This window comes from Manis pentadactyla, chromosome 13 (assembly GCF_030020395.1).
Source record: "Manis pentadactyla isolate mManPen7 chromosome 13, mManPen7.hap1, whole genome shotgun sequence".
Lineage (NCBI taxonomy): Eukaryota > Metazoa > Chordata > Mammalia > Pholidota > Manidae > Manis > Manis pentadactyla.
This window is the reverse complement of record NC_080031.1, coordinates 10,632,231-10,643,701: the sequence shown is the minus strand read 5'-3', so window position 1 is coordinate 10,643,701 and position 11,471 is coordinate 10,632,231. Positions and strand designations below refer to the sequence as shown.

The 11,471-nt window shown below is 37.6% G+C and overlaps 1 protein-coding gene across 1 annotated transcript; it reads left to right on the top strand.

The window, feature by feature from the left end:
* Nucleotides 1–9,172: 9,172 nt before the first annotated feature.
* On the top strand, nucleotides 9,173–10,108 carry LOC118934636 (olfactory receptor 8B12). Its single transcript, XM_036930282.2, has one exon. The coding sequence runs from the start codon at nucleotides 9,176–9,178 to the stop codon at nucleotides 10,106–10,108; it is 933 nt and encodes a 310-aa protein (XP_036786177.2). The 5' UTR covers nucleotides 9,173–9,175.
* Nucleotides 10,109–11,471: the final 1,363 nt, after the last annotated feature.

Below are 11,471 nucleotides of genomic sequence, written 5' to 3'. Positions count from 1 at the left end.
CTTTCTTGGTTTGGGAGCCTGTGGGGAGGAGAGAGGAGGATCCCATGAAAGATGGCCCCTTGATGTGCTTGGCGAAGCTGGTTTTGAGCATTTGGGACCAGGTCAGCAATTCTGGGCTCTTTGCTGAAGCGTCCATCCCTCATCCTGCTCTGTCGGGAGGAAAGCCAGCCCGCCCCTGTCTATTTCAAAGATCATGGTAAGAGGAGAAAGGGGTCATGATCTGGAGCTTTTTCCATTGTAATTTTTCTCAGATATCCTACAGTCGTGGTTTTGAACATGCAGTCCCTGGACCAGCAGCATCTGCTTTACCTGGAGATTTTAGAGATGCAAATCTCAGACTTCACCCAGGACCTACCAAGTCAGAATCCCTAGGGTTGGGGCCCACCAGTCTGGGCTTAACTCTCTCTTGGTGATGCTGATGAAGCTAATATTAGAGAACTCTGCCCTGTAGGTAACAAGCAGTATATTTCAGAATTTTTGGAGATTCCTTTTGATTCAGAAATAAAGTTTCCTTTTCTTTCACCCATGCAATTCCTAAGTAGTCATTCAATATGCATGTATAAATAGCTGTCTCAAATTGTTGCAGTGTCAGGATAATATGGCAGTTACACCTGTATCGTTAATTGCCAAGTCAAGTTTTGTATCTGAAAGCTGAACAAGTCAGTAATATGAATTCCAAAAATGAATGTAAACGTAACATGGGATAATAAATATTTACAAATATTTTTCAGTCAGTTCCTATAAAGGTGAGTTGTCATTAAGCATGTGGAGTATTTTTTTTCTCACTTGCCTTGAGACAGTGCTTTTGCATTTGACTCTATACTCTAATAGCCTGGTGCCTTCAAAAAGAATTGATGCTTGGGTTTCACCCACAGAGTATCTGACTTAACTGATCAATGTTGCAACCTGGGCACTGGCCACAATACAGTCCTGAGTAATTGTTCAATAGCTGGTTTTATTATTTTCAGAGTGTAATATCTTATCATGGCCCACGTTGGCAAAGTGCTCAAATTGTAGACATGTCCCTAAGAAGCACGGGTAACATTGCTGGTTATGACACTAATAGACATCTGTCTCTGAGATATATTTCTTAGGCTAAAACCCTAAATTCTCACTGTATTAATTGATGCTTACAAAATTCTAGCTGTTGCATAATGCTCTCTAAAGGTCAAACTTACTAACTCTTCCTAAAATTTGTGTGTGAAGAGAAAGGAAATGTGTTCAGAGTCTGATTTTTATTCCCATTTTCATATTGAAAAGTGGACGTGCCGGATACTACATGCCTTGCCTGAGACCTCCTGCTGATTGGTGACTTGGGCTCATACTGTGCTGTGTCCTGATCATGAGCCTCTCCCCTTGTCCCCCCTGTGTAGCCTTACATATCTGCACACCTACAGCTCTGGGCAGTGCTGTGGTTGAATGGGCTTTACATCCGATGTCTTAGATATTTTTCTGCACAGCCTAAGAGAAAAATGAGAAATGCTATATTGCTTTTTTCATTTTCAAGGTTACTTAGGTCTTACAGCTTGTAAGAGGCAGAATGGGGCCTAAAACCCAGGGCTTCTGACCCCTGTTTAGTTTCCACTAAAATATATTGTTTTGCTGTGGCTTGTCTTGTAGCACTTTATGACTCTTGAGTACACTTGATTTATTGAATTTTTGGAGACAAAGGATAGATTCACTGCTAATTACAGGTGCATTTAAGAAATTGCAAAGGCAATATGCATGCATCACAAAAATTAAAATACAAACAAGCAAAAAGAAAACCACCATTTTCCCACTATTTAGAGACTAATTCCGGCAGTGACTATCCTCCTTCATTTTCTATACATATTTGTGTTTACATGTGTAAGTATGCATGCAGATTTTTAAAAAAGAGCATTTTACAAACTGCTGTTTTAATGTGGTATTTTAAAATCAATTGTTCAGTTTATTACTATAAGAATAAGTCTGGCACTAGCTGTATTACCTTTTCTTGGATGTAAGAGTCTTTAAATCCTTAGGCTGTGGTGTGAAGACAAGAAAATAAGCATTGTGTTGAGAAATTTATATGGCAAATTATTGCTGGTGAGGTAGTTAAACTTCACAAAAGCTTGTATCAGAGTTAGCTAGGTTTAAAAAATATTATTTCCATGTATTATAAAGGAGAAAACGAATTTATTTGACCTAAAAGTAGATTAATACATATCCCTTTCTACCCAATTTTCACCTCTTAAAACAATAAAGAAACAGAAAATTCCTCTTGAACATATTACCAGAAATATGACATGCTTTACAGAGCACTGCGGGGTGCACCCCACTCCCTCAGTGCACAGCAGATGGGAAAATCCCCGACAGCAATTATTTAATTTTGCTCCATAATCACCTGATGCTATAAAACATGATGCATATATTTGGTGTCTGGTACTACAATGCTTACCTTTAACTTTACCAGACCCTCAGATGCTCAGAACAGCAGCTGATGAGAACACAATGCACACTTAGAGACGAAGATAAAAACATATGGTTGGACATAGCCTATATTAGACACAGGAGTTCTTGGAAGAAACATTTCTTTCATAAATTGCTTTAAATGTGTAATAAAATACCTGTGCGGAAGAAAAATGGAATAGAATCTCCTGGAAATTTTAGGGATAACTTGGTTTCAATAATCATGAAATAATAATCAAGAAAATGCAGAGAACATGCAGATTTGTGTCTGGTCCTAAAAGTATTCAAAGGGGCCAGCACAATTATGAGAAATGGGTCACTGAGATTGGGACACTCTGGGACACTCTGAGTCTGTTTGTATTTATATGGGTAGAACCTCTCCTGGGCATGGTCCCTTCAGGGAATTGAGTTCTTAGGAAAGAAGCAATTAAAGTGTTTATGCCTGTGCTTGAATCATTTTGTCTCAGGGTGTGTTGATTTTCCTTTCATTGGGAGAGTCAGCTTGCAGCTTAGGAAACTTAGAGCCTAATACTGTATTCAAGAATTTTATGACCAACAAACCCATCATCATTCTCATTATCACCACCACCATCACCAGCTCAGTCATTACCATCAACCTCATCAGTTACTACCATTAGAGTTCTTACTCTTCATTAGTTGTTCTTCAACAAACATAATGAACTAGGTTTAAAATATTTAAAGGGTTTAAAAAAATCAAGAATTTTTAAACAAACCACATAATTCAGTAAAGAAATGTTATAAGGAGCATTACAGTTGTCACCCTGCCACTGTCCCTGTAGACTGATGATGTAGAATGGCATGAGGTTGAGGGACACAAGATGGTTGGCTTACAAGTTCTCTTTACTCTCATTTTTACTCAAAATTTTCACTCAAGGGTAATATGCATGCAAGAAAATTTACTTTTCAGGAATACGTTCTGTAATATATTGCCTATGAAAATATTGCTATTGAAGATTTTAAATGAGTTTTTATTTTGAGGCAATTGTAGATTCACTTGTAGTTGTAAGAAATAATATAGAGAGATCTGTGTACCATTTATGCAGTTTCCCCAGTGGTAACATTTTACTAAATTATAGTATGATACACACCCAGGATATTGCATATTGCCATATGCACTACACTAATCTCATTAAAAATCCATGGTTTTAGTTATTCTCATTCATCCACGTAGGTACATTTATTTCAATGCAATTTTATCTCATGCACAGATTTATGCACATTCTATTCAGCATTGTTTATCATAGTGCAAATTTGGTCATAAAATTATTAAATAATGAAGAATTTACACAATTAATTATGGTTCTCCCACCAAAGGGATCACCCATGCCATTTAAGAATCATATTTAATTTTATTATATGAAAGATGAAAAATTAAAAAATTTACATACAATGTGATTTACTTTTGTCTGAGAATAATACTATGTAAATTAAATACATGTATAAAATATATGGTGCATTGTGTGCTCAAATGTTAAGTGATTAATTATAGATTATGAAAATATTAGTACTTTTTATTCGGTATTATATATACCCATATTTTATAATTTTCTGAAATAACACATACTACTTAAAGAAACTGAAAGTAACTGAATTTAAAACCTGAAAGTAAAACTAAATTTAGTAAGTTGACTATTTTACAAATTGGCAATTCAGTAAATTGGCTTTCATCAAATTAACTTGTTTTGGTAAATTAACTTCCAGTGAATTGATTTTCAGGCAGTTGGAAAGAATCATTTAAAGGGTAAAATCGACACTTTTTGAATATTGATAGAGGGGAGTGAGCAATTAGGAAAATAGTGCCATATCCTGGAATGGGGTAACGTAGGAGAAGGAGAAATTTTTGAGCGAACATAGTAAAATACGTTTTCAATATGTTGTCTTTTCAGTGTCTGTGGAACATTCAAGTGGAGGTGTCTTCTAGGTTTTGGTATTTTAGATATAAAGTCTCAACTAGAAATAAAGATTTGACATTCAACTAATGAAGTCATTCAAGGCAAGGGAGTGATTGAGATCTGTAGAGAAAGGAAGTAGGACTAGAGGAAGAACGCTGAGGACCTGCAGATCCTCAGCATTTATGGGCAAGCAAGGAGCTTTGAAGGAGAGTAAGTGGCCAAGATGGAGGAAACCAGAAAGTTCTTGTGTCTTTTTAAAGTGAAGGGCTATGAAGAGTCTGGGAAGGCATTAGCTGTCAACAGGAGCAAGCAAAATAGGCCTGCAAAGTATTCACTGTGTTTTAACAACATCTCATTTGATTCATTCAACATCACGACATAGATAAATCAGGTTTAATTATCATTACCCTACAGATGGGGAAATACTAGACAAAGAGAACTTAACTTCTTGTTCATCGTGATTCAATCAGAGCCCATCTTTAGACTTGACTCTTTCCATAATAGCATATTGCCTTCAGATTTAAGATAGCCAGCAGAATATAGTTCTTAAAAGAAGAGTTTATAAAATTCTGGAACACTTTACAAAGAAAGTGTGTAGTTCTTTTCTTAGTAAGGGTCTTTGTAAATTTCAGACAGCCTCTTCAATGCTTGTTTTCTGCTTGTCTAAGATTTTCGTTTTTGAAATTTTTTCTTGTCCATGGAGCTGTCTTTATTATGTTTAGAATCATCTCTCTGATCCTATCAAACCACACAATTTGCCCTTGAAGATCTTCTTAGTTTTTTCCTGATTAACCCCTTCTTTTTTCCAGTCCACTCCACAATCTTCATTAATCTTTCCTCCTTGGGAAGTTGTAGATTTTATAGCATTGTTCAGGCAGTTTTACCTTATGAAATGGCATATATGTTCCTGAAATGTAATGCTTAAGATAAGAATTTCATTTTGAAGAGCTTTGAAGAGATACCTGTAACTAAGATAGCCTGGAGGAAGTTCCATAACCTAATTCTGTGGTAAGTTTTGATATAGTTTCTTCATGGTCAAAAATATTTCCACGCTGTTTCCTGCTTGCTAGAGCAAGTCATCCATGAACTTGACTTTGGAGAAACCATGGATGAAATGCATTTGAATATAAAGTTTTCATGGTAATAGACTCTGAGGTGGTATCAATCCATCCTAAGACAAGAAACTTCTAAACCTCCTAGAGAAAAGTCAACTTTTAATGAATCCTTAAGGTCTTCTTTACCAATAGGTCCCTAAGAGAGTTTATGATAGTTAATTATTTTTCTCCATTTGTAACTTGTGTGTAGTAGGATTCAGATCATGCCTTGGGATTCATTAGAGTTACTGTAGAACACAGCAAAATTCTAAGTGTATATCTACAGATGAAGCACAATTATTGTGGAGTATTTGCTGAAAATGTCTCACAGAGGTGGATAAACAAGCAGACATTTACATGTTACATGCACACACATGTAAACATGATAGATGCAGTTATTGTAGGTGGATTTGACAAGAAGCTGGGTGTCTGCTTCTGTGATTAGATTTCATAAAGTTCTCATGAGAAGCCCTGATCAAAATAGTAGCTTACCCACTTGTTCATGAGGCTTGATTTTTCCCCAAATAGAGAATTTCTTCCTTTTGGCTGAAAACATTGTAAAATGCCCTGTGAAAGGACTTCGAGTGTAGGTGGCCATTCACCAGCTCAATTAATTCCTGTATAAAGGAGTTGATTGGCTCCCTTCCTGAGATTTGATCTGAAATTAAGGAAAGTTAGAGTAGGTGGTGCTGCTATTTAAAGAACAGAAATGTGTGTGGGCAGTAACCTCATTGTGTGACTTGTGATTGTATTAAAAGTCCAGAAAGGTCTTTTGATCTCTTAGCTTGTCACTATGTGTAAATTCCCTTCATTGGAACCAGTGCTTACTATGAAGATAACTGTGTGAAAACAGGGCAATAATGCTTTGCCTGGGAGGAGGGATACATTAGGCAACATTCACCTATTGGTCCATTGGAGTAGCTAATATTAACAGTTCAGCTCTGACCACAGTCTTTCAAAACTGCTCAAATGTCACTTTCACAAAGAGATCTAATCTTTGTTTTTTATAGCTCCTATTATCTTCTAAAATATTTTTACAAGTAACTTACTACATAACTCACATTACATTAGTTATTTATTTCCTTTATTTATTGTCTGTGTTCCCCCTACTAGAGTAAAACTCAGTGAGGCCAAGGGACTTTGTTTTGTGTAGCAGTTTATCTACAGTCTCCAGAACAGTGCCAGACATAGTTTCCCAACTATTTGTTCAATGAATCAGTGAATGTGACTGTTATTGGAAGACTTTTAGAGGTTACTAATTTGCTAACAAAATGCCTTTGTACTTTTACATGAATTCCTTATTTCTTTTCAAGATTTACTCACATATTTGCACATATCTATAGTGTATTCTTTTTTATTGCTGAGTTGTATCCTGTTGTGTGAATATACCATGACTTTTATTTCTCTGTTTTCCTGTTGATCCCTCTTTGAGTCATTTCCCAATAGGGGAAATGTTTTTGGCTGTTAAGAATAAAATTACTATGAACATTTGTGTATGAGATGTTTTGTGGACATAGCATTCATTTCTTTGGGTATGTGACTAGGAGTGGAATTGCTGGGTCACAGGGAAGGTGTATGTTTCACTTTATTAGATATTGACAGTTTTATATGGTTGTGGTGCTCAGTCATGGTTGGGAAATAGTGGATTTGAAAATTTCCTGAGTGTTTTTCAGGTTTGAAATTCTACAAATGTGCAGGCTTGATATTAAAGAAAGGTAAGTAAAGATCCAAGAAATTAAGATAGGATAGAATTTTTGTCAAGGCAGAAGCTGGTGTTGGGGAGTGGAAGACAGGAAAAGACAAAAGCAGCCAAAGAGGAAGAACATGTTTGGATATGTCTCTGCACTGGGAATTTGATCTCCTGGGATTCAGTTTGAGAGCAATGAGAAGCTAGAAAGTCAGTAGAGAGTCATGCTTGTAGAAAACTGAGTGAAAGGCAGAGACAAAGGAAGCTTTGACTGGTTAGTACTTTAGAGAAAGGCTGTTATTGACAGAGTTTGAGAACGGTTATCTGATAGGGATTCTTTGTTATCATGAAACTTACATTCCATGAGAAGACAGGTGAGGGCAATCAGAGAAGTCCCCTTTCTTGTTTGAGCTGAAAATGTAGTACAATTATTCCTAGAATGAATTGGAATATGAGTAAATTGTTTAATGTCCTACCCTACCTTACAGTAGATAGCTTTGCATTAATTTTTCCTTGATTTACATCACCTGTTTTTATGAAAGTCATTACAAACTTACTTGTTACTTTCTCAGATGTTGCCAGATCCCAGAGGGCAGTAACACTGCTTTATGGATTTTAGTCGCTCTCATTAGGAGGAAATTTAGTCTAGTGATTATGAAATAGGGGCCTGGAATCAGGCAGATCTAGGCATTAGGCTCTGACACATTCAATGATATCCTTGAATGTGGATATCATTATTGTGAGGAATAAGAATATATTTGTATAGTGCATTGGATCTTAGCATTCAGAAGTGAGGATAAGGGTTCTGTATCAGGTACATTATGGGACATGCAAGAAATAGTAATGATAGTTTTTTTTCATTATTATTATTTTTTAAATGGTACTGAATAGATGTTTGCTGAAAGAATTGGACCAAAAGTCAAATCGAGTAATTTCAAGTGCATAAACAAACATGTCTTCTTCCTTTGGGGAAGGAATCCCTGAGGAAAAGGTCTTGAGGGAGTCTCTGTCCTAATAATCAGGCCAATGAGATCTGTAATCCTAATAAAACTCTTGATTCTCCTATTATCTACCGGTCAGGAAAAGGCACTGTCTCGTTCCTTGTCGCTTGAGGGGCTTATGGGCAAATCGATAATCGTAAGTCATGTTCTTCAGGGCAAGAAAAGTTAAATTAGAGATTTGATTCTTTGGACTGGGCTGGGAGGAGAGGGTCCTGAGCTCAAGCTATCATCTTCTATTTGCTATGGTCATTTTCTTTCCCAGGACAGTTGTGGACAAGAGATATGACAATAGAGTACAACATTACAGCACTAAGCTAAAGGAAGGTGAGTGTCTGCCTGACTTCGGTCAGCCATGTAATATAGTGGGCATGAGTGCAAACCATGAAAGTGAGAGTGCCTAATTGACCGGCTGCAACTCAGTAGTTTTGGGACTTGTGCTAGTTACTAAACTCAGGTCTCTCATCTACAGAATGGCACACAGTGTCTCACAGTAATTGCTTAAGTAAGTGCTGGCTTAAAAAAAATCATGAATCCTAAAGCCACTTGAACGAGGAGATCTTAGGAAAATGCAACCACACCTTCTTGATTTGATAGCAGTAACTCAGAGGAGGGAACTCTGAGAAGTCAGTGTCTTCTACCAATGAGGACTCTCTCTCTAGTGAAGAGGCCCAAGTTTCAGCAACTGAACAGAGAAGCAAGAGAGAGAAGGACACAGAAAATGGACTGACTTAAAAACCTAAGAGACATCTGTCTTATTTTTGAATGAACTGGAATATGAATACATTATTGCTTTCTAGAAACACCTAGTTCTCACTCTGGAGGCAAAGTTTAGCCTCATTGTTCTTTGGAAGTTGAAGTTATCTGGGCTGTGAAGACAGACCCATAGCAACAGTAAAGAGCTTCCTACCACACTAAAGTTCAAATCTCAGTGGATTCCATTCTCAAGAATGCAGGATGCCTACTGGAGAGGTGTTGGTGGTGCTTCTTTCTCTCTAAATGGCTTTCTTTTCTTTTCCCACAGACTTCCCTTCTCCTGCCTGTCCCCAGAGAATGGCAGCTGAGAATTCTTCTGTGACAGAATTTACCCTCGCAGGCTTAACAGACCAGCCTGGACTCCAGATCCCTCTCTTTTTCCTGTTTCTAGGTTTCTACATGGTCACTGTAGTGGGGAACCTGGGCTTGATAACCCTGATTGGGTGGAATGCTCACTTGCACACCCCCATGTACTTTTTCCTCTTCAATCTCTCCTTAATAGATTTCTGTTACTCCACTACCATCACTCCCAAAATGCTGAAGAGTTTTGTCTCAAAGAAGAACACCATCTTGCATTCAGGGTGTATGACTCAGCTCTTTTTCCTCTGCTTCTTTGTTGTCTCTGAGTCCTTCATCCTGTCAGCAATGGCGTATGACCGCTACGTCGCCATCTGTAGACCACTGTTGTACACAGTCACCATGTGTCCTCAGATCTGTTTACTCCTTTTGTTGGGTGCCTACGGGATGGGGTTTTCAGGGGCCTTGGTCCATACAGGAAGCATAGCAAGTCTGACCTTCTGTGCCGATCACCTTGTCAATCACTTCATGTGTGACATCTTTCCTCTCCTTGAGCTCTCCTGCAACAACACTTACGTGCATGAGCTGGTGGTCTTCATAGTTGTGGCCATTGACATTGGAATGCCAATTGCCACCATCTTTGTCTCTTATGCTTTAATCCTCTCTAGCATTCTCCACATTCACTCCTCTGAGGGCCGGTCCAAAGCTTTCAGTACATGCAGCTCTCATATAATTGTGGTTTCTCTTTTTTTTGGTTCTGGGGCTTTCATGTATCTCAAACCACCTTCTGTTTTACCCCTTGACCAAGGGAAAGTGTCCTCCCTATTCTATACCATTGTGGTGCCCATGTTAAATCCACTGATCTATAGTTTGAGGAACACAGATGTTAAAGTTGCCCTGAGGAAAACCTTGGGAAGAAAAATATTTTCTTGAGAGTGGTGTAGTATTTGAGGAAGGAGAAATAATGCTTTGTTTACTAGTGTGTGTGTTTTCCATGAGGGGTCCAAGTTCCAGATTTTTTCCACTCTTGCAATGAGACTTTTAAATCTTATATTAATGCAAACCTATTTACCCTGTCCCTTCATCCACCTTGACTAGTCCAAGACTATTATTTGCAATTTTTCTACAGTAATATTATTGATCACTTAATTTTGAATGGGCCTTATAAATCATTTTATCTAACCTTTCATTTAACAGACAATGGAGACTTACAAATACTATGTATGTTTTCCAAGGCCACACAACTAACTGGTACTATCACTGGGACTGGAAATAGGCTCTTGATTCCAGTCTACTTTGTTTCCCTTTGTGCCATGTTTTCTTGCTTCATCGCTGCCCTTGAAGATTTCATTTTGAAAATACACTACCTCAGCATATTGAAATCTGATTCTACTTCTAATAATTTAATGTAACTTCTTAATAAACAATTTTTGAAACTTACATTCTTTTTTACCCAAAAGGGTAAAAGGCAAAAAATTTACTGAAGTTGGTTTTGGTTAAGTGATAAGAAAGGTGTTAACACATCTTAACACACCAAGTGTTAAGATTGTGGTGTGTGAGTGGCAAGTAGGTAGGTCTCAGACAGCAGGTAATACATGGTAATTCCCGAGGTCATGCGTGGGACTCTTTAAACCCAGCCTAGTGAATTAGGGCTTCTGTAGGCTTAAGGTCTATAACGATGCTGAGTGGAAACTTTTGTACCTTATTTCAAGACTAAGAGAGCCAGACATTTATAGCTTTTTTCTAAAGATTAGTTTGGGTGTTTTAGCTGTGCTGGAGAAATCTGTTGCTGAGGATTATCAACTAAGGGTCTGTAAGTTCTAAAGGAAGAGTAGATAATTTGGGGAATAGTTGGTTATAAGGCAGTGCCATGTGGATGGTAAACAGAAGGGGGAATTTCCATAGAATTTTAAGGCACTGCAGTTTGCACTGATCTGATAGAGGCATATGTGGGAAAGGATGATTCACCTGAAGACCAGCTTATAAATCCAAATCATTGGATAAGGAGAGATATAGAATACATCAAAACACTTTGATCTCAACGAATAAAGGAAGGTTATTTGGCAAAACACTAATATATTAAGTGCTGTGGAGACATTTGCCTTACAAGCTTTTCTTTAGGAAGGTGCCCTTCTTTTGAGAAAAAAAGGAAGTCTGGATGAGTGTTTAGTTTTGATCTCTAGTATGACATAGATCAAAGCAGGTGGAGTTATAAAACTGAGCACATCTGGGGGGAAGATTTGGCTTTAGTACGGAATATGGGAAGAGAACTGTGTTCAGGAGATGTGTGGTTGTG